This window comes from Rhinoraja longicauda, chromosome 9 (genome assembly GCF_053455715.1).
Source record: "Rhinoraja longicauda isolate Sanriku21f chromosome 9, sRhiLon1.1, whole genome shotgun sequence".
NCBI classification, from domain to species: Eukaryota; Metazoa; Chordata; class Chondrichthyes; order Rajiformes; family Arhynchobatidae; genus Rhinoraja; species Rhinoraja longicauda.
In genome coordinates this window covers 47,741,437-47,767,353 of record NC_135961.1, presented here as the reverse complement: position 1 = coordinate 47,767,353, position 25,917 = coordinate 47,741,437, and the positions used below count along the sequence as shown (strand labels likewise).

The 25,917-nt window shown below is 43.5% G+C and overlaps 1 protein-coding gene across 1 annotated transcript in view; it reads right to left on the bottom strand.

Annotated features, from left to right (window-relative positions):
- Positions 1 to 25,917, bottom strand: part of thbs2a (thrombospondin 2a) — a 57,462-nt gene that overhangs the window by 27,114 nt on the left and 4,431 nt on the right. Inside the window, exons 3-5 of the mRNA XM_078405410.1 lie at positions 10,585 to 10,781; positions 10,003 to 10,143; positions 1,834 to 1,927 (exon numbers count right to left, since the gene is read on the bottom strand). Of these exons, the coding sequence (XP_078261536.1) occupies positions 1,834 to 1,927; positions 10,003 to 10,143; positions 10,585 to 10,781 (432 nt within the window). The remainder of the gene's footprint in view (positions 1 to 1,833; positions 1,928 to 10,002; positions 10,144 to 10,584; positions 10,782 to 25,917) is intronic.

Here is a 25,917-nt window from a genome sequence, read left to right as displayed (position 1 = left end):
CCATCCTCTGAGAAAAAGACATCCCATTCTTACGGCGTATCAAGTCCATGCCAAGCAACTAAGCATTTACGCTAATCCCACTTTATTCAACCCCACATTTGCGTCAACTCTACCCCAGTTTGTATTTTCATTCCAGACGCAAATCACAGCGGAAAGCAAACTATCAATCAACGCGCCTTTGGGATGTGGACAACAGTAGGAAAGCCGCAGTCACGGGGGGTGGGGGGGACATACAAACTCCACACAGACATCACCTGAGGTCAGAATTGAACCCGGGTCTCTGGGCATTACTAACAGTGCCACTTAGACTGCTATTAATGGATATTTGGATCTGAGGTTGAATTATGGGATTTGGGATCTGGCATGGAAGTGCAGTTGAGATGGAAAACCGATAGGAATTGCACTGAATGGTGGAACAGGGGCTCGAAGCTCACCACCCTTTGCATTCCTTGTTTTCCACCTCCTGCAGATGCTGCCTGAACCAATTGGGCTCTTCCACTGATTCCAGTCTTTATGCCAGATTATCTGCAGGATTCGTCCATTCTATTTTGCTCTCCCACTGCTTTTATGTCCAGCTTGAACCCTTGGTCGCTGCTGAACTATTTAACGAGCTATGGCACTTACTGCCTTTCACTGATTACATACACATTCCCCCCGGCCTTCCCTTGGATTCCTCTTTTCCTTCTCCAATCCGACCTCCTTTCTTCAGCTTCCCTCTTGGCCCAAGTCTATCATGAGCTGAGAGAGGGAATGGTTCCAGCACAACCATGACTACCCCCTCAAAGATTTCACCTCAAAACATAAACTTCTCAGCGGTCCTGCAACATTCCCCATGGAATAACAGCACTCGCACTGCCTCACCTCCGCACGATCCAGTAGTAACACAGTGAAAATAAATCCCAGAGAAAACTCTGCTTCCGTGGCCAGAATCTAATCGAAAAAAGGAGTGAACAGCATTTCTCAAATTGTACTTGTGTTCCAATTTGGAACAAGTTTCTGTAAAGGAACACAAACATTGCCAAAATCCTCAGGAATATCTCAGTCTAGAGCATATGGGAATTTCAGGGAGCAGAGAGGATAAAAATCTCAGGGCAGAGAATATATGGCTTTGGAATGGCGATGGTAAGGTAATCTCGGGGAGAATAGTCAGAATCTCAGTGGGCCAAAGTTCAGAAATCTTAAATGGGAGAGGACATTGGAATCTCAGCGAGAATGGGTATCGGAATCTCAGGGAAAGGGTACGTAAATATTGGTGAGGTTTTGGAACTCTCAGGAGAAGATGGTAAGGGTATATTTGTGAGATGGTACAGGTATCTTAGGGGTAGGGAACGCAAATCTTAAGAGAGGGAACAGGAATCTCAGGGTGGAGTAGGTTTAGGAATCTCAGAGTGGAGAAGATCTGGGAATCAGGGAGAGAGTACGGGAATTTCAGGGGGGAGAGGGTTTGGGAATTTCAGGGAGAGTGTACAGGAATCTCAGCAGGCAGAAGATCCCGGGGGGAGAGGATCTGGAAATCTCAGGCTGGCAACCTGAGGTCACCCTGCAGGTACAGGACACATGGCACAATGGATATTACTTTCAAGCTGCGGTTTTGGCACTTCAACCACAAGGGCTTTTTGTTTCTGATCCCCACCGGAAACTGGTCGACACCGGGAGCAAGTCATTCCACCTCAAGGCAGGTCACCTCAAGGCATGTCACTCCACCCAAGGCAGGTCACCCCACCCGAGGCAGGTCACCCCACCAGAGCTTTATGTTTCTGATCCCCACTGGGAAAACCTGGAAACACACTTTATCATTGCGAACTTCGGCCAGGAAACACGGTGTGTACTCACGAAGGCAGGAGGGGCAGCACTCGCCCTCGGCGAAGGAGGGGTTCGCACATGACACAGGGGGGCAGGTGATCCGGCGGCAGATGATGCTGAAATCCTGCACAGAGTAATTAAGAAGATTATTGAGAAATAATAAAAAAAGCGTAATTACCTTCCAGGGAAGGAATGTCCAAGAAATGCCTGTGAACTGCTCGGAGACGTTATCCCAACCGGTCGCTCACAATAAGCCTGTCCCTCTCTGGATGAGCCCCAGTCTTGCATTCAGTGCTCACATTGCAGGGGAATGGGGAACGGGAATCTCAGAGGAAGAAGAAACCTCAGGTAAAGAGGGTATTTGTTCACAAAATGCTGGAGTAACTCAGCAGGTCAGGCAGCATCTCAGGAGAGAAGGAATGGGTGACGTTTCGGGTCGAGACCCTTCTTCAGACTGAAGACCCTTCTTCAGGTAAAGAGGGAATCGGTGGGAGGGGAATCTCAGCAGATGAGGGATCCTCAGGGGAAGAGAGAATTTCAGGGGTGAGGGAGTCTCGGAGGGAGAGGGAATCTCAGGGGGAAGAGGACACGTTCTGTTCGGATACTTGGATGTTCATATCCTAACTCACACGGTGTCTCATTTTCTTTCTGACTGCCTGTGAATTTGAACATTTTTACACCGGTATCCATCTCATCCCCATCCCTGAAAACCACACCTACCCTCCCCCATCTTTGCATTCCTTTAATTCGGTTCCCTTAATGGCTAGTCCGCCATTCGTGCCTATGCCATCCATTCTGGAGCATATATCTCTCTGCTCCTCCTTAAGTTTGTGCCTAACATCAATATCTCTGAGTAAGCTCTTGGTGTCTTATCCTGGTATGACCTCAGATAACATTTCGGCAAAAAAAACCTGTTCCATTTTGTAGGGTTAAAAGCCAGATAAAACAGACCATGCTTCAAATAATCAGCAGGTGAGGCAGCATCTACAAAGATGCATGGTTAAAATCACAGCTGAAATCTCTCTCTCTCTCTCTCTCTCTCTCTCTCTCTCTCTCTCTCTCTCTCTCTCTCTCTATCTCTCTCTCTCTCTCTCTTCTCTCTCCTCTCTCTCTCTTTTCTCTCCCCCCCCCCCCTTCCAGATTGGGATATAAAATATGTGTTGTTAAGTCACAGCTTTACAGAACACTGGAGTAATGTGTCACCACATGATGTCACGGATGTGATTGCGTAGACCACATTCACCAGGATGTTGCCTAGTTTGGAGGACTTCAGTCATAGGAAGAGATACGATGGGCTGAGTTTGTTTATCCTGGAGTGTAGGAGGTTCAGGGGTGATTTGATAAAAGTGTATACAATTATTAGACGATTACATAGGGTAGCTAGTCAGAATCTATTTCCCAGGTAAGGTATATCAATAACAAGAGAGCATGTTTAGGTTGAGAGGAAAATATTTCAAAGGGGATCTGAAGAAAAGGGATTTTTACATAAAAATTGGTTGATACGTGGAGGTTGCTGCAAGAGGAGGTAGTTGAGACAGATACTCTTATGAGACATTTAGACAGGCAATTAAATAAGCAATGCACAGGAGGATACACAGCTAATGCAAGCAAATTGAACGCCTATGGATGAGCAACATGGTCATCATGGAAGTGGTGTGCTGAAGTGCCCATTCTGTGCTGTGTGACTCCGTGATGTTACTCCGTTGAATATTTAGCTGCTTCAACACTGAAATCATTGCAATCTCTGAAATGAGTCATGAAGAGTTCATTTTGTCGACGTGCACGTTCTTTGTATAGCCCATGAAGTCAACTTTCTGCACAGCCACAGAATTATTTGAGAATTAACTCAGCGGCACAGACTTAGTGTCTGAAGAAGGGTCTGGACCTGAAACGTCACCCATTCCTTCTCTCCAGAGATACTGCCGGTCCTGCTGAGTTACTCCAGCCTTTTGTGTCTACATTTAGTTACAACTGCGGCAGATCACGGGCTGCTAATGCATACATTCAATGAGGCAAACATCTCCTTAACCTCTTATGACATCTCTCACTCCCTCCACCCAAAACGTATCCCCGCCACCCAAAAAACTGGCTCCATCCCCAAACTGTAGACTTCCCTGCACAAGTTTCCCATGAGTGTGTCAGCTCAAAGGCTCCCAAGCCATTGACAGAATCGCAGGCTCAGCAGCCAGGATTGTTTTACAGAAATTGTTTGTTTTTTCCTTAAACTTAGTCTGCTCCCAATTATCTGTTTCTTTGAATGAAATTTTATGGCATCAATCTGAGTCACATCAAACATTGAAGACCTTCCCTAATTCTTAACATGTGGCATTGAATAATTATGAGCAATAGTTGAAGGAATTAAACTAATGTGCATACTTGAAGAAAAAAGTCATTTGAGTTTGGGAGGTTCATTACCTACATCTACTTGCACCCAATTTTATGCTAATTGGATCGACAATGTGCTCAGGAAATGCAAATTCAGGGTGGGAAAGAATGCAATTTCAAACTAACTTCTGAAATGAATTAAAAGCTTGCTCTGTCGATCTCTGGGGTAGTTGATGTACATTTATCATCCCATGCTAAGAGGATTCATACTCGCCGTCAAGCCGGTGGACCGTGGCCAGGGTAGTTGGTATAAGAAAATAATTTCACTGTGCGTTTGCATTTCGTACATGTGACAATAAAGTACCATTGAACCATTGAACTCTGGCATCTTCCACTCTGCATTATGGTTTAAGGAAGTCATCGTTAATCCCAATGGACTAAGTAGAAGAGGACATCCGAGTGGTGCATTGAAACTGGACTGATTGCTGGAAACACTGGGATCTCTGCTGTTCTCCCTACCATCGGGGATTGGGGGTGAGAATCCCACATGGAGGTGCAAAGGTGCCTTATTAGATAATCGAGTCACCCAGTTTTCTCCACAAAAGATGCACCAACACAGCTCAGAGGTGGATACGAGTGCAATGCAAGTCATGTTAACGTGGCATACTTGGGCATTGATTTAGGTCAGCCAGAAGGAGCAGGGATCATGGGTTATACCTCAGGGTGAATCCTCACCTCTGGAATTTTGGGCAGGGAACAGGAACCTGAAGATGGAGAATCTGAATGTGATAAGGGATCTGAATAAGAGTCAGGCAGAGACAAGGCAGACCAGTCACTTACCATTTTACTCCCATTCCCATAGCAACCTTTCTGTCCTGGGCCTCCTGCATTGCCGGTGTGAGGCATGCACAAACTGGAGAAACAGCACCTCATATTCCACTTGCATTGCTTACAACCCAACGGTATGTACATTGAATCTTCCAATTTTAGGTAACTACCCAACAACATCTCCCCTCTACTCCCCCGTCCCACCTCGCTTCCCTGTGCCCCACCTGGATGCACACCCATTTCTCCCACTATCCTGCCCCCCCCTTTCCCCATCCCCAATCCCATTTCACCTATAGCCCTTCCTCTGTACTCACAATTCACGCTCCCCTCAATTCTTCTCTCCTTATCTAATAATCTTTTGACTCCTTTAATTCTCTGGACTTATCTGCCAAACAACTCCCCTTACCTGTATCCACCTATCACTTGCCTTTGTTTTGTTCCACTACTACATCTCTTCCACCTTTATCTCCGACTGCAATCAGTCTAAGACGGGTCGCAACCAGGGATGCAGCCTGACCCGTCGAGTTACTCCAGCATTTTGTTTTTTAGGCCAAATGCAATTATGGCTTCCTACTCACGCAGAGGCCAAACACCAAACAGATTTGTTGGTCTAAATATAAATGCGCAGAGATCAGCCCAATGGGAGAATTTAATCTGGGGACGATGCCTGTGTTCCTCATTCATAAGGAAGCAGCGCGTTGAGAAGGGTGTTTACAGCCTGCCATGTTCTGCCTGAAAGGCCAGTTGAGGCCAATTCATTAGTAATTTTCAGAAGGGAATGGGATAAGTACTTTACTAAGGGACAGTGGAAGAACTCTTTCAAAGATGTGTGAAAGGAGCAAAGGGAAGAAGGATCACCCATCTGGTTGGCTTCTATATGGTTCTATAAACCCTGATAGCCGGGTGGGCCTCTACAGCTTTTGACGATTATTTCCATGGTGAAAACCTACAAGGACCTAGGAAATATTCCTCAAGTGGAGCAACGGCAGAGACCAGGTGGTCACTTTGGCTTTTCTCCAGAACCCTCCAGAGGTGCGAATGTAGGGTGAGAGGCTTGATCCACAGGGGGTGTAATGAGGTAAACCCTGTCATTCATGACCCTTCTTAATTTTAGAACGTCCCAACGTGCCTTTACAGTCCAACGGGTGTAATAGTGGGAAACTTGGCAGGCGATCTATGTGCAGCAAACTCCCATAAACGTTAGTAAGGTAAATGGCCAGATTATCAGGCTGTTACAGTGATGTCAGCTGAGAGATAAATACTGGCCAGGCCATTAAGGAGTTTAATGCATTCAGAGCTCCGCCCCAGTAATAATAAAAACCACGTTCAGGTGGTTCCTGCCTCTGCCAGACGCGTGGAAATGGTTTCAATGATTGGAACCATCGAGGAGCAAAGCATTTCACAGATGACGATTACATCTGTAACAAATCTGATTTTAAAAGCCATTATTCATTCTTTGCTGCAGTTTCTCTGCAGCCTGGGAGCGGGGCTGTGTGTGCATTACACTGCCTCTCCACTGTGCCTTCCAGCTTCAGGTTCCCAAGCTCCACGGAGTCCAGCTCGCACTCAGATGAAAGCAATTACTGCCTATTCATTGAGCTCATAACTGGGCATGGGAACCTGTGGATTAAAGTTCTTTGGGCAGGGGGTGAAGTGGAAGGGCCTGGGAATCAAGGAGGATGGACGCAGAATGTCCCACTGAACAAAAACAGGCCAGCCTGCTCATGATGCTGTTACTGCTCCACAAGAGCCTCGCACCCCTCCTTACCTCCAGCATTGATCTAGTTTCATCTAAAGTTCAACTGTATTTTACAGTCTAGCTGAAGAATATCCTCCTGAATTCATAACAAGAAACACAAGCTAAAGAAGGCATTCGGTCCCTCAGGTCTGCTCCACCATTAAATAAGATCAAGGCTGATCTTTCACCACACCAGGACTTTTCTGTACAAACCCTTTGTCCTCTAATTCCCAGAATTTCTAAAGATCGATTGTTTTCAGTTATGAATATATTCAGCCACTGAGGGTTTATAAACCTCTTGATTAAGGAATTCCTGGATAGTTGACCCCTGATTCTGAGAATCTCATCCCTGCTTCTAGACACCCCTGCCTTAGGAAACCTTGTCCTAAAGTATACCCTGCCCGTCCCAGAAGGATTTTGTACATTTTAATGCCATCGTCTCTCATCCTTATCTGTCTTCTTCGGGAGATGCGTTGCAGTGAACACTGGTGCAGGAATGGGCCAATAGGTCCTTCCAGCTTCCTCTGCCATTCATCAAGATCATGATTAATCTTCCATGTCACCACCATTATCCTGTTACATTCCCGTGAGTCTGTTGCAATTTTCCCACTGCCTCTCTGGGAAGGAGCTGAATTCAGAGCTCTTGTGTTTGATCTAGCCAAGGTTTGGTCCAGGTTTAATATGAATTCTCACTCTAAGGAAGAGGTCCTTAGATGGAGGATATGGAACTGTGTGGATGACAGCTGAGTGCAGAAAGGAGAGTAAGAAATGGCCCAAGTGCCTGTGATCAGGCAAGAGAAGATTCACACAACACAGAAAGCCAGGTGTTCTTGTAGAAGGATGAGGGGTGCACAGTTGGAGGTGTAGAAGATCATGAGATGTAACACCATCCCTACACCCCCTCTCTCACCTCCATTCAGTGACCCTCAAAAGCCCTTCCAAGTGAGAGAGGTTCATGTGCACATTCGGCCCTTCGAGCCAGCACCGCCATTCAAGGTGGAGGGGAAAATATTTAATAGGAATTTGAACTTTTTCATACAAAGGGTGGTGGGTGTATGGAACAAGCTGCCAGAGGAGGTAGTTGAGGCAGGGACTATCCCAACGTTTAAGAAAAAGTTAGACAGGTACATGGATAGGACAAGTTTGGAGGGATATTGACCAAACGCAGGCAGGTGGGACTAGTGTAGCTGGAACATGTTTGCCGGTGTGCGCAAGTTGGGCCGAAGGGCCTGTTTCCACAATGTATCACTCTATGACTCTATGATAATCCAATGTGTGTCGAGAATGAAAGATTCAGATGATGTTGGTTTCCACACAAATGGAAATGAATTTCAGGGGCAGTGGAGAAAGAACAAGCATGACCACTGTGCAAAGAGGCATCAGGTGACTAAGGGGGGATTTAATTTCCCACATTTCTAAATAGCAGAGGAGCAGAGGGAAATGGCGAGTGGTTAGACACACCACTAAAAGTAGCCGACGTGGGCTGATGATGTTATAAACCAGCAAGCAAAGCTCTTTAAATTTCTGAAGGGATATAATTAATAGGCAACAAATATAATTTGTTTAAATTTAACCTTGGTTGGACTGCACTAACAGTTTTAACGTACTTCTGGTTGCTATATTATTACAAAGATATTGAGATACTAGAGAAGGTGCAAGAACGATTTACTGGAGTGAAGCCAAAATTGAAATGGTACTTAAATCAAGAAAGAGTGGACAGGCTGTCTTGAGAAGAGGGGGTAATTATGGGAAGAGGAGCTGCTCTCTCCCATTCTCTCTGGCTGGCTGCAGGGCCATTTTTACAGCATTATGGGCCCCCGGGCAAAGCAGTGTACTGGGGCCCCTACCGTTACTCTCCCCCACCCCCCTTTCCCTACCAGCCCCCCCCTGTCGTGCCAGCGAAAAGCACTTAGTGATGGACTTAGGGTGCTACATTGTTGCGAAAAGCACTTACAGATCGCTGTGAGAAGCACTTAGGGATGGAAAATGTTGCGAAAAAAGCACTTATTGAACCTACATTTTTAAAGTAGTATTTATTTATTGCAAGTCACTTAACATACACAGATCAGCATGGGGCCCCTATGCTCGTGAGGCCCCGGGCAAGTGCCCATCAGGCCCATGCGTTAAGACGGCCCTGGCTGGCTGTACAACCCGGAGATTTCTCATGTTGTTTTTAAACACATACAGCGGCATAAAGTAATACAGCATGGTAACAGGCCCTTTGACCCAACTCGTTCATGCCTGCCAAGATGTCTATCCAAGATGTCTGAAGAAGGGTCTCGACCCGAAAGGTCACCCATTCTTTCTCTCCAGAGATGCTGCCTGTCCCGCTGAGTTACTCCGGCATTTTGTGTCCATCTTCAGTTACCTTTGAATTAAACCAGCATCTGCAGTTCTTTCCTGCACAAGATGTCTATCCAAGCTAGACACAAAATGCTGGAGTAACTCAGCGGGACAGGCAGTATCTCTAGAGAGAGGGAATGGGTGATGTTTCTGGTCGAGACCCTTCTTCAAACTGTCTATCCAAGCTAGTCCAATTTACCTGCCTTTAGCCCTTATCCCTCTCAATCTTTTCTATCTATGAAACTGTCCAAATGTATTTTAAACATTGTAATTGAACCTGGCCCTACCACTTCCTCTGGCAACTTGTTCCATTTATCCACCACCATGAGTTTGGAAAAATTGCCCTCGGGTCCCTTTTAAGTTCCTTCCCCTCTCACCTTTAATCAATGTCCTCTACGTTTAGACTCCCATACCCTTGGAAAAAGATAGTGCTGGAAATATTCAGCGGTGATCATGAAAGTCTTTAAAATACATATTATTTCCTGTCTACAGTCTCTATTCTTCTTCCTGAACCCTCTATAACAGCAGTATCATCAGTTTAAGAATCAGATCTGCAAAAGTTCTTATGGCATGGTGGCGCAGCGGTAAAGTTGCTGCCTTACAGGGCCAAGACCCGGGTTCAATCCTGACTAAGGGTGCTTGTTTGTATGAAGTTTGTACGTTCTCCCCATGACCTGCGTGGGTTTTCTCCGGGTGCTCCTGTTTCCTCCCACACTCCAAAGACGTACAAGCTTGTGTGCTAATTCGCTTGGCATTATTGTAAATTGTCCCTAGTCTGTGTAGGATAGTGTTAGTGTGTGGCGATCGCAGATCGGGCGGACCCGGTAGACCGAAGGGCCTGATTCTGCGCTGTACTTCTAAACCAAATTAAACTAAAGTTATCATCTGGGCATTGAGCGAGGCACCAGCTGCTCCCACTACTATGCATGGATGGTGTTTAAGGCCCAGATCTGAGCCCAGCTCACCTGGCAGGTACACTTGGTGCAGCTGTCCACAGTCCACTCCTCCTTGTTGTCGAAGAGCCGCCCACTGTGCCAGCATTGACCCGGACGCACTTTCTTCATCGACTCCTCCAGGACGTCACGAATTATTACGTTTTCTTCTGTCTGCAAAAGATTTTCCATGTGCAACAGGAGTTACTCTTGCATTTGCATTTTGGAACACGTGCTGAGGTACATTCCCTTGTTTATTTTCTTCTTTCCTGCTTACCTGTGTTCTCCCATATATACAGTCCCATATATACAGTCTGAGGTATATTCATGTGTACCTGTGATACCCTGCGTACACAATGTAATGTTCATTCCAGTGGACCTGTGCTTCCTTATGTACTCCGTAAGGTATATGCCTGCATGCCCCCATGCATATATTCCTCCATACCAGTGTCCCCTGTGTACGCAATGTACGGTATATTCCTGTGTCTGTGTGTTCCTCCATATATACAATACAAGGTATATTCCTGTGTATCTGTGTTCCCTCATGTACACAGATGGAGGGGCATTGTATTTGATAAAGGTGTGTCCCTATGATATGAAACATATGGTACATACCACTTTAACCAGTCCATCAGCCAGATTGCTGACAAGAACCCTTAGTCCATGAAGTTCTTTAAACATGTTCCCAATATCAGAGCAGGAATGGTCACAGAAATCCACGACTTTGTTGGTTTTGTGGCCAATTAAATCGTTCTTGATAGCAGGGACGACACCTGAAAACTCTTGGCTCTCATGGCTGCTTGTGGCTTCGGCTGTACGGTGGGAATGAAAGAACAGGAGCTATAATTCAAGTGCTGGGAAGACGGAGAGTGTCGAGATTTCAAAATGGCTGCCGCATCAAGTGCTGCCAACAATCGCTTTGACTGAAAACATCCAAAAACTGAATCAGCAGAAATCTATCCACTTAATGTGATGAAACTGTTTCGACAGTCTTGCTGGTAATCTAAACCGCCAACTTTGCACATAAAATTCTCGCATTAGAAGCAGTACAATGAGGGAATGGATTCCAGGATCAACATGTGGCCAAGATAATCACTGGTGAGGACTGGGGAGCGTAATAATGACGGAAAATCATCGGCAAAATCTTTTTCAGAAGCACGGCCCAGATGTGAATGCTGCTGCCTTGCCAACCACTGGAAACCCAACACACACCATTCTTTCGACACCTCAGATCATTTACAAAATATTGCTGCTGGCATAGTGATATTGAATTGCAGCTGAACCCCCTCAGAGAGCTGGAGAAGCTACCACCTATCACAAAATTTTGCTAAAACAATAATTTTTTTTCAGACAATTTCCATTTCTTTCATTCTGTATTTCTGCTAAATGTGTAAAGATGGGTTTCCTAATTTCATCACAGACAGGTCGGTTCTAATGATGTGCCCTTTGAATTGAGGTGGTCCAGCAGGGAAAGTGCAGCCAACTCCCTCAATAAATCCTCAATTAAATGACTCGTTAATTTTCAATTCAGTACCTAGCCAGGATTGGGTTGCAAGACCAACCCCATGCTTACACAAGCAAAGCAGTGAAAATGCTGGTGACACTCTGTACCTGTGGCAAGAGGAACAGCGCTCAAAGTGCAAAAGTGGATCCCAAAGGGGATTCTATTCATTCTAACAGGAAAGGTGCCTGATCCTCCCTTTATTGTATTCAGTTCCCTCCCATAACATTTCTCAGTCCATGTCCAAGTCACTGTTTACCCTTCAGTAGCTAGCCTTTATCCTGTTTATTATATTGTCTAGGTTGGATCATCCACACTTTCCTCTGTCTCACCTGTTAATAATCACATCAACTTTATTAGACATAAAATGCTGGAGTAACTCAGTGGGTCAGGCAGCATCTCTGGAGAAAAAGAATAGGTGACATTTCAGGTCGAGACCCTTCTTCTCGAAGAGTTTCGACCCGAAACGTCACCTAATCCTTTTCTCCAGAGATGTTGCCTGACCCGCTGAGTTGCTCAAGCATTTTATGTCTATCTTTGGTATAAACCACCAACTGCAGTCCCTTCGTATCCACACAAACTTTTTTGTTCTCTGCTTGTTCCAAAATCACCTCCATCCATCGGTGTTCATCAGCCCTTCATCGGTGAATTCTCTTCTGCCTTCTCCTGAACCCCAGACCACTCTCCCTGTAGCCATTTTCCAGCCCTCACCTCCACGGCAGGAGGCCCTTTATGGTGGTCCTGGCACTTTGGGGTTACTCCCCTGTTCTCTGCCCAGAGTCTTCTTATTTCCACTATTTCAGTATTTATCCAATGTCCCATTTGAAAGTAAAGGAAGGAGGTGCAAGTCACGAGAGAAGATGCAAAAGAGATTCATAAGAGTGGTTGCCGGGATAAGGGTCAGTTCCAGTTGTAGATGGACTAGGCAAGTATTTTCCCCTTCCGTGGAGAAGTCCAAAACCAGAGGGCATAAGTTGAAGAGTAGAAGGCTCAGGTCTGTGGAAAACACAGTGGATACAAACTAGAAAGCACTGTCTGTGAAGGTAGAAAGAGTCTGTAAAATGTATCTGGATAAGCACTTGAATTGTGAAGGCATGCAAGCTCATGGACTATTTACTAATAAATGGGACTAGATAGAATGGTACTTAATGGTCGGCCTGGACATAGTGGGCTAAAGGGCCCATTTCTGTGCTGTATAACACTACGGCTCAAAGCTGGAGTTATTTTCCTCAGAATGTACAAAAACATGACTGGATTAAACTGAGTTGATAGAGGGAAGCTCTTCCCTTTAGTGGCAGTTAAAGCACCAGGAACATAGATTTTGGCAAAATGCACAAGGATGATCTGAGAAAAAGCATTTGAATGCAGAGAGTTGCAACCCAGTGGCAGAAGAGGAGATGGAAACAGTGTCCTCTCAAGGGAACAGCCACACGAGAGAGAACAATTCATGGGGTTATGTAGAAAGATCAGGAGAAATGGGATTGATGGGATTGATCTACTGGCAGACATCAGGAACTTAACCGAAATGTCACCTGTCCATGTTCTCCAGAGATGTTGCCTGATGTGCTGAGGTACTTCAGCACTGTGTCCTTTTGTTGATTATGAGAGTACTGAGTTGACCTTATAAATCAGCTCACACAACATAAAATGTTTTATGCTTATGTTCTATATCTCTCTATATCACCGTTTATACATCTCTCGTTTCCCTTTCCCACTGACTCTAGGTCTGAAGAAGGGTCTCGAGCCGAAACGTTGCCTGTTCTTTTTCTCCAGAGAGGATGCCTGATGCGCTGAGGATGCTTGACGCGGAAAGAGAAACCAGTTAATGGTCTGGGTCAGTAACCCTTGCTTAGAACTGGGGGAAGAATGAAAGAATCATAGTTTCCAAAACTGACTTGGGCCCAGGAAGACAAAAGACTAAATAGAGATTGGTTTGGAGCCAAGGCATTCAGAAGTAATCTCAGGAAGCCCTTCTTCAGCCAGTTAGCGGAAATATGAATTCTTGTGGCAAAATGTAATGCTGAGACTAAGGGGGCAAGCTAAAATGACAAACTTTAAGATGGATTGATTTTGTGCCTATATGAAGGGTTATAATGTGTAGGAAAAAATCCTATCTTTGTCCCGCCCCCTCCCCTGGTCTGAGGAAGGGTCTCGACCTGAAGCGTCACGCATTCCTTCTCTCCAGAGATGCTGCCTTTCCTGTTGAGTTATTCCAGCATTTTGTGTCTGCCTGAAGGGTTATAATGATCAAGTTAAAATACAAACATCATGATCTCAGGAAATAATGGAATAAGTTTGAATATTCTCCTCCTATTCCTGTCCCTAACTGAACTTGAAAGAAAAATGGTGTAAAATACTGACTGCTGGAGTTCCCAATACCAACCTCCACTTGAATCTTTCAGCTGCAGGCCATTCCTAATATCCTTTCTTAAGATACAAACACAAAGGCAACCCTGGATTAATGGATTAATACTCTCACATTCTGAGCCTGGAGTGCTCAGTCCAGAGACCAGGGCCTTAATTCCAAGTTGCCAATTCCAGCTGAGGAACTGGAGATGTTACTGCTACAAGAGTCCCAGGTAGCCAGCAATGCTTCATTGGGTCCAGTGAGGGTTGACAGCTTCTTCCTAATGTCCCTAGGCCCAACGTTCACTCATCATCTAATGTTGCTATTTGGCCATTATCACATTGCTGTTTTGTAGGAGCAATGAGTGAACAAATTTCTGACATACCGTAGTGAGGTCATATCAGAAGCATTCCTTCACTGTCTGGAAAACACTTAAGTTGTAGACGATTCTCCTAAATTCATATCTCTTAACATTTGTGAGGGATGAGACAGCTTGTTGCTTCTTAATAGACTGTGATCCTCATGTCTGATTATACAATGAGCTTAACGGGCTAAATGGAATAAACATTCAGTCCAAGTTGGTGCATTATCATCCATGAGCGATATCCACCAATCTCATGTGAGCAGACAGCTTGGCAAGCCTGTAGAACTAGAACAAATGATCAGGCTGTGACTATGAATGTGAACCTCACTGGTGTTCCTCAATAACTGTTGTAAGGCAGCAAATCGCTTGGTTTATCAGCAGTAAAAAAGAATTTGACAACGGAAAACAGTGTAAAGGAAAAGCCATGACATGACAATCATCATGAATGCATTTTCATTGCCTATGCTTGTGTTTCATAGTTATATCCTGTAGAAATTATAATAATCCTGTATTTAAAGTATATTCCCACCTAGCATGTTTCCTCAACAACACCCTCTAAATCTGCAACCTCTACTATCGAGGAAGGCATGGGAGCAACCCATGGGAATACAACCATCTACAGGGTCCTGTCCAAGTCACACACCATACTGACTTGGCAATGTGTCACAGGTCCTTTAGTGCAACTGTGTGTAAATTTTGGAACACCTTTCCCATCAGCACCATGGGAGGACCACAGCAGTTCATGATGGCAGCCCACCACCACTTTCTCAAGGGCAATTAAGGATGGCCAGTTAATGCTGGTCCTAGCAGTAATATGCACATGTGTGAACAAGTAAACCAATATACCTGGGAGGCAAAATAAAGTCTTGCAGATGCTGGAAATCTGAAGTAAAAACAGACAATGTAGGAAAGACTTGACAGCTCAGATAGTATTTGTGGGACAAGAAAACGAGTTAATATTTCACAGGCGAATGACCTTTCAAGAAAATGTTTCATCAGATCCTCTTTGATGCTTTGTTCATTAAATCCACTTCTGCATCGAGTTCTGATGAAATGCCATCAATTTAAAACTTTAACTCTATTTCCCAGATGCTCCACAGATGCTTCCTGACCTGCTGCATATCTTCGGCACTTTTTGTTTTTATCCCAGACTCTGGGAGATGTTCCTGTCCAAGAGATACTCTGGGGAATAGTTTATGCCTCAATGGCAGTCTAGAGTCATACAGAACGGAAACAGGCTCTTCAGCCGAACTCAGCCTTGCAGGCAGAGGTGCCCATTGTATGGGATGATGAAATCATAACGATGGTCCAGGAAATAACAATACATGATAATATTGCTGGGACTTGATCTAGGCTTTAATAATATGAAAGCAAAGAAGGGAATATTGGTCTGAAATCAAAATATTCTATGTACATGATGGCAACACAATGATCATCTGCATTTTAATATTAACAATGGGAAGTTGCTAATACAGATGCTACACCTCATAATGTCTTATTTCCAACAGTAATTGCTGTTATCCAATGGAAATAATATCCATTGCAAAGTTGGCAGAACAGTGTCTTCAAAGGTCCATGACAGTCAGATACAGTTGTGCTTTCTTATTAACATGCACCTTGTTCCTATTTCATTTGTTGAATCCGTCCCGGTATCAACCCCTCATCTGATGCACTTTGAGGAGTGTTGCACATGTTGTTCTCTGACCTTCAAGACCTATAGATTTTCCTAAAGCATTTATTCTGCTGAGTTAGACACAAAATGCTGGAGTAAATCAGTGGGTCAGGCAGCATCTCTGGAGAAAAGGAATAGGTTTCGGGTCGGAACCCTTCTTCAGACTTCTGCTGGGATGCTGACTTTAAATAGGTTCTGCTTAATAATTCTATTGCCGGAATGGAATGATTGCAATTGAAAACTGGAGACCCCCGAAGTGAGACAATATATAAAAACGTTTATTTTTTCTCAGTCTCGAAGTTCGGTGCCAGATGTAGATTCCCCATTTCCAGACGCTGGAATGGGAGATCAAATATCAGCAAACAGCTTCTGTGTGCGTGACGATGAACAGTGAAGCAGAAAGATCAACTTCATATAAAGTGATATTCCAGGAAATTCGATAATGACGCAGGGATACTAATGGAACTGAAACTATCAAATGATACTGAGGCAATTGGTATTAACACAATGACACAGGGCCAAATGATATTTGCACAATAACATTGGGGGAATTGGTATTAACATAAATGTACTGGGGCAATTGATACTAATACAGTGATAATGGGAAATCAATACTAACACAATGACTGCTGGTAACGTCCCCCTAATCTATTCTGCTTATTCATCCTCAGAAAATGCTTAATAACCCTTTCTGCTTTCCGCAGAGACCGTCCCCTCCGTAACTCCCTGGTCCACTCGGCCCTTCCCACCCAAACCACCCCCTCCCCAGGTACGTTCCCCTGCAACCGCAGGAGATGCAACACCTGTCCCTTTACTTGCCCCCTCGACTCCATCCAAGGACCCAAACAGTCTTTCCAGGTGAGGCAGGGCTCCAACCTCATCTATTGTATCCGCTGTTCTAGAAGCCAATTTCTCTACATCGGCGAGACCAAACGCAGGCTCAGCCATCATTTTGCTCAACACCTTTGCTCAGTCCACCTTAACCAACCTGATCTCCCGGTGGCTCAGCACTTCAACTCCCCCTCCCAGTCCAAGTCTGACCTTTCTGTCATGGACCTCCTCCATTGTCATAGTGAGGCCCACCGCAAATTAGAGGAACAGCACATATTTCGCTTGGGCAGCTTATACCCCAGCGGTATGAACATTGATTTCTCTAACTTTAGATAGCTCCTCTGTCCCTTTCTTTCCACTCCCCCTTTCCAGTTCTCCCACTCTTTTCCTGTCTCCAACTACATCCTTTCTTTGTCCTGCCCCCTCCCCTGACATCAGTCTGAAGAAGGGTCTCGACCCGAAACGTTACCCATTCCTTCTCTCCTGAGATGCTGCCTGACACGCTGAGTTACTCCAGCTTTTTGTGATACCTAATAAATCCCTGAAGTAATTTCAATTGTATGAATTCATGCAGAAAAGCAAACATATTGATGGATTCTAAGTGCCCTGTTATCACTTCCTTAACAATAGATCCCCACTGCCCACCTGCCCTGCTGCACCGGTCTACCCGCTGGCAATAAACGTTCACCGCAAAACACTGAAAGCCTTGGACCACCAGTCTCGGGATGCAGCTGGACATAGATCAGCTGGAGTTGGGTGGAGTGGTGGCGGATAGAATTTAATCCAGATTAATATGAGGTAATGCTCTTTGGGCGGTCAGATTCTGGTAGTACATACAAAATAAATGGCAGGAACCATAAAAGCGTTGATGTAGAGACGGCATACATGTGTTGATCAAGCTCCCCATGTTAATAATATTAGCTGTTACATGCACTTGACATTCCATTCCTTTTTGGACGCCCATTGACAACTCCCCCCAATGTGTTCAGCCCCCTTGTTACTTCCAAGTTCCACCCAGACTGATTCTAGTCCTGATTACAGATATTTTTATCTTGTTCTTTATCAGGGCTGTCTCTCACCCTTTTTTATTCTCTGCAAATTGTCTTCAAGTTAAGTACAATTTAGAAATTAATTCCCACTCCTCATTACGATTCAACCACATTTCTGTCATTAGATTGTATCCATTTATTTATGCCGTTAATTTATCTTTCTTGTATCATGCATTCAGATAGCACCCGTAATGTTGCCTTTTTCAGTTGCATTCTGCTTGGAAGTAAATTCTTATGTTTTACGTTTATTCCCTTCCTGACAAAACTTTGATTACCATTATCATTTTAATTAAAGTACACTCACATCTTGTACTTTAGCTTTAACTTTCCAAATGTTTTCCCATTAAACTCGCTTATCCCACTCCCTATCCCCCACCTCTGAATTAGTTTAATTTTTTATCTACAGAGCTAGTTGTGTGATCCACTAGGATATTGGTCCGTCCCCAATTTCAATGAAGTCTATTCAATGATACTATTTGCTCTCTCCCTGAAGTTGTGAGAATTAGTAATAATGCAATGACAATTGCTTAGGTACATATTCCAAGGAATGAATAACAAGTTATTTTGGGGAGAAATTATAATAACAGGGCGATATTGCGAGAAGTTGCCAAATTCACAATGCCATTTCTTTAAAATTATTATAGCAAAATAATAACCAGAGGAACTGATGATAGCCCAATTATATTGGGTGGTAATAGCATAAAAATACTGATGGAAATTGCTGATAGAGGTGCACACTGGCACACCTGGTATAGCCGCTGCCTCTGAGTGCCCAGGTTCAATCCTAACCTCGGGTACTGTGTGTACGGAATTTGGACGTTCTCCCTGTGATCCTATGGGGGTCCTCCAATGCTCTGGTTTCCTCCCACATCCCAAAAAACATGCCCTAGTGTGTAGGGAGTAGGTGAGAATGTGGAATAACATGGAACTAATGTGAACGGTCGTTGTTTCCAAGTTGTATCTTTAAACTAAACTAAACATAATGAGACCCTATGAAACTGATGCCTCTAGAAATTGCCATTGGCAGAATGATACAGGCAATGTAGAATGATACTCAGGGAACTAAAAAGTACAAAATGATGCTGGTGAAGGTGGGTTGGGGGATAAAATAACACAATCATGCTGGGGAGAATTAGTAATAACAGAACGATACTTGTATTAAATCATACCAACACAATTATACTCTAGGAATTGATAATCATGCAAATCACCTTTGAGGAACAGAAATTGCTACAAATAAATTTGGGAAAGTACTCAAAAATAAAATAATGCCAGAAGCAAAACTAAATTACAATGATATTCTAGGTAAGTGAGAACAATGCTATGATACTCCACAGCATGAATTTTCAAACCCGCAAAACTCAGGAATTAGCAAGAACAAAATAATGGAGAGACAAATGCAACATAATGAAAATAGGGGTAACACATAGAGGAGTAATTGATACGAATACAATAATATTGGAGGAAATGTCAATCACACAGTGGCACAGTTGGTAAAGCTGCTGTATCACAGCACCAGAGACCCAAGTTTAATCGTGACCTCAGGTGCTGTCTGTGTGGAGTTTGCAAGCTCTCTCTGTGACAGCATTGGTTTTATCCGCGTGCTCCGGTTTCCTCCCACATCCCAAAGAAGTGCAGGTTCATAGGTTAATTGGCCTCTCTAAATTGCCACTGGTGTGTAGACAGTGAATGAGAAAGTGGGATAACATAGAACTAGTGTGAACAGGCTGGCATGGACTTGGTGGGGTGAAGGACCTGTTTCCACGCTGTATTTCTAAATTAAACTAAATTAATAATAACCAATCCTGAGGTTCCACCCACTGCACCAACCTGTCGAGTGTTTACAATTTAATTATACTATTTTAATGTCTCACATAAGCTCCAATATTTTTTAAACGTTAAAATAGATTTTAATAATTTTAAATTATTACAATTTAAACATGATGCATTTGACATTTAATTAATGTTAATTAATAACATAAATATAAAAAAAGGAAAACTAAAAATATTTCACCAAACGTATATTAATTGAAATTACCATTCAAATGGTGTGACTGTGTTCAATGCCTCATTGATATAAACGAGGACACATATATCAAGTCTAACTCAAATCCTTAGCTCCATCAGTTAAGAAACAACCCTAAATTTAATGTCAAGATAGCCCATTTCCAATATGTGTATTGTTACCTATTGGTCGAGATAAATTATTCTGTTTTTCACTGAGCAATATCTTCCCCACCACCTCTGAGTTGATAAACCCTGTAGACTTGGCCATAGAAGATTTATTGCTGAAGGTTACTGATGTCAGCAAGCCATGCAAATCAGCAAGGCAAAGGAAATTCCATCTTCTGAATCCTAGTTCCTTTCTCTTCCTCCAAATTAAGTAAAGTGCTCATTTCTAAACCATCCCTTTATGGAAAACTTTAGTTAAATGTACATGGATTGATTTCTGGGACAAAGGGATCACAAATCCTTGTGGGTAAAATAAAACTTTCATAACCTGGACTAGGTAGTGAATCTGGGGCAGAGTGGGAGGTCAGGTGCATTGCAACCAGCGGAAGCTTCTCTCTGGTACAGCTGGGTAACTACAGTATTAGAGCGATTAGCCCCAATAATCCACTAATATCCTGGATAGCTCATATTAAATTAATAGTATTCTAGGAAATGATTATATCGCAATAACTCTGGGAACAATTTGTAACAACACAATGATACTTCTGGCATTGTTTATGGCAGAGTAGACATTAGCAATGGCAATAAAATATTGAAACTGTAGTGAATTATAACAAGTCTATGATATTCCTGGGTAATGATTCCCTGAATCATTAATTTAATAATTTCCTAAAGGAATAAAATTACCACAATAGCATTTTGTTCAAAGAGTTCAGACAACAAACTGCAAACATTTATGACAACAGATAACTCAGTGGTAACGCTGCATCACAAACCACTATATCTTGGAATGCAACAACACACAGAGGTGTGGCAATCTTGCTGTCATGATCTAATACCCGCTGAGTTACTCCAGCATTTTGTGTCTGTAATACATCAGAACATTTTCTCTTCACTTGTTTAAAATGAAATCAGTTTGTAAAGATTTTTTTTTAAGGAAACCACTTTCTCAATTACAAATAATCCTAACCTGATCAACAAAAAAACAACTTAGAACCAGCCTTCATTTGAAGTTCAATTTGAGATAACTGCAGTGTTCAGAATGTGCTCCAAGTAAAAGACAACTTGGATTTACATAGCAGTTCACCCAGGTCCACTTTATAGTGGAAGAGAATTGCAGAGATGCGTTCACTATTGTCATGGAAAATGCAATAGCCAATTTATATGCGGCATATTCCCACAAACAGCCATTAAGACAGATAATCCATTTCTGACCTTAGATGAGGAATGCAACCAATTAATATGCTTCATTATAATGAGTGGTCCACCCGGAAGTCCTATTTCCTTGAATTAATCATTTGAAATTAACTTGTTACATTGCTGCTTTCCATTGAGATGTTGTAATAGTTTGTTACAACATCTCAATGGAAAGCAGCAATGTAACAAGTTAATTTCAAATGATTAATTCAAGGAAATAGGACTTCCGGGTGGACCACTCATTATAATGAAGCATATTAATTGGTTGCATACCGGCCTGGTACAGTAACTCATATGCCTAAGAACATAGGACGCTACAGAAAGAAGTGGACATTGCCCAGTATTTACCTCCCCACCATTGAAGGGATCTATAGGAACCACTGTGTCAAGAAGGCAGCTAATATCATCAAAGTCCCACACTACCCTGGCTATATTCTCATCTCGCTGCTACCATCAGGAAGAAGATAGAGGAATCTGAGAACTCTGGCCTCCAGGTTCATGAACAGCTTCTTCCCATCAACCATCAGTCTCTTGACATACACGTGGCTATTTAGGGTCTCTGAAGGTTTCCTCAGACTACCTTTAATTTATGGAATGAGGACAGAGATAGTGTGAATAATAAGAGCCTTTTCACCATAGTACAGGATTAACACAAGGGGTAAGATGTTTAGATCCAATGAGAAGAACTTCAACCCAAAGGGTGGTTGGAATCGGGAAAGCACTGCCAGAGAGAATGGTGCAGAGACTGTCACTCTCTTGGTTCTTGGAATTTAAACTGGAGATGGCAGGGTATGGATTTAAGCTAGAAGGGCTTCTTGGAGAAGAGCTGTCTTAAATTTAGTTGCATCTGGTTGAATAACTATAGTAGGGTGAAGACTATTCCATGCTTTAATTGTGCGAGGGATGGATGAATTGCTATACACATTTGTCTTGATAGCTGGTATCTCAAATTGAATCAAATGCCCTCGTCTACTCCTGATAGGTTTGGGTTTGGTGTAGATGTGGTAATCTATGTCAAGCTGACCATTTAACATTTTGTAAAAACAGGTCAAACGGTGGGCTTTACGTCTGTCTTGGAGAGTGTTCCACCCCAATGAATTTAGAAGTCCGGTAACACTTGCTTCTCTCTCATAGGTATTTGTAACAAAATGAGCTGCCTGTCTTTGGACATGTTCGATGGAAGAAATGTTTTTAATTGTGTATGGATCCCATGCTGCAGCTGCGTAGTCCAAATGTGGTCTAACAAGGGTGAAGTATAACTTCTCCTTGATAGAAGTTGAACAATGATAAAAAGTTGCGTCTCAGAAAATTTAGGACACCTGTTGCTTTCACCCTTGCATGATGAGTCTAGATGAATATTTAAATCATCAGGGCATAGAAGGCTACAGGCCAAATGCAGGTAAATGGGAGTTGTACAGATGGGTGTGAATTGTTTCACGTAGAAATGGCGGGCCATGGAACCTGTCTCTGTACTTTCCAACTCTATAATTCCTCCCATCAAGAAAGATACAAACATCAAGGTACATGGATCAGAAAGTTTTAGATGGATCAACACAGGCAAATGGAATTAGCTTAGGTAGGTACCTTGGTCGGCTTGGCCAAGTGGGTTGAAGGGACTGTTTCTGTGTTGAATGACTCTTATTGCCCGGAAAATAAAGTGTTGATTATATACGAAGACATCATCCTACATTCACAAAACATTGCAATGGATTCAAGCCCATGGTGTCAACGAGTTCATATAATAGTCAGGCCACTTCACAAGATGATATGACAAGTATAAAACCAACCAGACCATGTACACATTGCCACCATCAGGACTAAACTGCGCATGAATGAAAATCATCTACTACGAATCCAGTCACCATATTAGTCAGCATTTGAGGTGATGCTCCTCTTGACATCAAATTTAAATCTCCTCTAATTTTTTTTAAAATCCAGATTACCAGCACCACAACATCACTCAGGTGACTTAGACTGATATCTCAAAACTTTATTTGAGCTGATGTGTACACTACGTGGCTGCAATAAAATCAAAGGAGTGGATGTGGAGAGCCAGGCATTGGCATCACTGTATTCTACACTCAGCGTGGCTGAAAGGAGATCAATTTCCAGCTGTATTTTCTTCGTCATTCAGAGAGTTCTTGCAGGGAAGTTGCCAGAATCTCGTCGAGAGTTGCTGTGTATTGGACAAGTATGAGTCATCACATGGATCTGTAAAAGGTACTTGGTGTTTTGCTAAGTCCAATTTTGAACTGGTCCATTCACATTCCAAAGACGTGTAGGCTTTGAGTTAACTGGCCACTAAAAATTGATGCTAGTGAGGGGGTGAGTGGTAGATCCTGGGAGGAGTCAATGAGAATAAAAAGTGATTTTTGCAGAATTAATGTAAATGGATGCTTGATGGCCAGCATGAATCGGTGGGCCGAATGGCCCGTTCCCATGCTGGGTGTCTCTTCTGATGTTTTGGTGGATAGTAGTTTAGTTTAGTTTAGAGATACAGGGGGGGAAACAGGCCCTTCTACCCACCGACTAGTGATCCACACCGACTAGCGATCCCCGCACATTAACGCTATCCTACACACTAGGGACGATTTACACTTATACCAAGCCCATTAACCTACAAACCCGTATGTCTTTGGTGTGTGGGAGGAAACCGAAGATCTCAGAGAAAACCCACGTGTTCACGGGTAGAACGTACAAACTCCGTACTGACACCACCTGTTGTCGGGATCGAACTCGGGTCTCCAGCGATGCAAGTGCTGGCATGAGTTCCTTCACAGGATCTTGTCTTAATCCCCCACACTCGCAGAATAGCTCATAGAATAGTTCAGATTAGTTCATCTTCTACAGAGTTCATGGTCCAATTTGTAGAATCCTTTGTGCCTGGGATACCACAGCTGAGACACAAACTGAAAACAAACTACTGCTAACATTCAAAGAGAACAACACTGAGTAATTGTTGGCAACACATGGTCTCTGCTTCTCTTGCTCGTGTGCCTGATGAAATTCTGGCAATAACACTCAGGCAGAACACGAGTGATGGCCAGGAGTCTGCTTCCCAAAGTCCTGTCCTCTGTCACCTACATAATAAGGGCAGCATGGAGGCGCTGGCACCAGCAGCATCAGCATGAGTCACGGAGATTCATGACTTAGAAATGTGTCATTATTTTCATCATCGTTGCTTAATAGCACCTTGGGAGAAAATGCAAGATGAATGTGGTGGTTCAGGAAAGTAGCTCAACACCAGCCTCTCAAAGGTAATTACAGGTAGATGTTCAACATTGGCCAGAGGAGAGATGGCCGCAGCTTATGAATTATGTTTTTTTTGTTTTTGGCACATTCTAACAGTTTTAGCAATTGTTCATCATTTAAAAACGAGTGGAAACCTACAGACTACAAAGTCCCCTGGTTCAACCTTCAGGAAATTACTGATCTTAGGTAAGTTAGTGGCTACCAGGTTAAGTGATACAGCTGGTGCTCTACCTCAAAGGCTCTAGGTTCAGTTTTGACCTCAGGTGCTGTTTGTGCGGAGTTTGCATGTTTTCAGTGTCTATGTAGGTTTCCCCCCTGTGCTCCAATCTCCTCCCACATCATAATAACTTGCTGGCAGGTTAATTAGGCATGCAAATGACCCCTAACAGGAGTAATTCCATGCTGTTATGGGGAACATGCGAACTCCACACAGACATGATTGGTCAGGATTGAACCTGGATCTCTGGTGCTGCGAGGCAGCACCGTGCCACAGTCTGAAAGGCAGCACCTTTGAAAGAACAGCAGTCCACTCCCTCCCTGTGGTAGTTACGTCTCTGCAGTGGGATCCGTGGTAGGGAGGATCCTCGATTCACTGAGGTTGGCTTGTGGTGCCCATGCTGCTCTATATCAATATGGACAGAGAAACACCACTGCCCAACGCAAAATATATCTTAAAGAACAGAGTGAAAATAAACTCTAATCAAAATTATCTTCCAAAGGGAGAGAAAGAGCAACTCTAAATCAGTAGGAACTGCAGACAGGCACACTTGTGAAGTCATTGTGAACAAAGTCCAAAAGGATAGAGGAGTGAGATTCCACATCAAGAGTGCAACATCCCGTCTGCTCAACAACCGGCCACTGCACACAAGAGTGTAGGAGGAAGAGGTGTGGTCATCACCAAAGGAGATTGAAACATGCTGTAAGGTGGACAGTGGAATAGCAGGGGTGAAGTTCCTATCTGAAGGGAGAGGTTTTATCAAAGAGTCAGAGAGTACCGCATGGAAACAGACTGCTTCGGCATACCTCATCCATGCTCACCGTGATTGCCAGGAACTCCAGTCCTGTTTGCCGGTATTTAACGCAGATCCCTCTAAACCTTTCCTATCCATGTACCTGTCCAAATGTCCCTTAAGTGTTGTTATTGCGCCTGCCTCAACGACTTTCTCTGGCAGCCCGTACCACATTTGTATCATCCTTGGCACCACGATGAAGTGCAGGTCCATCAGATCAACAATGATTCAACACAACAATCTTCTCCACTTGTTCAATTCCCCTGACACTTGGCAAAAGTTGACAGAGATTGGTTTGGCTAACTTGGGGAAACACAGAGAGGATCAAAGCCAATGACCTTACATGTGTCTGCACACAAATTCCCAGGTGCCTGACATTTCCAATGTGGTTTCAGATGATGCACTCTTGGAACAAGGGGAGTCTCAGTGAATTATGAATGACTTGCCGGCCTTCTTTAGAAGCTATGTGAGAAACAGTTCAGTTCCACATTATAGAGCCTGGTGTGATCTAGGGTCGAGTTTGCTCTTGGACATGAAGGAATGAGTTCAGACT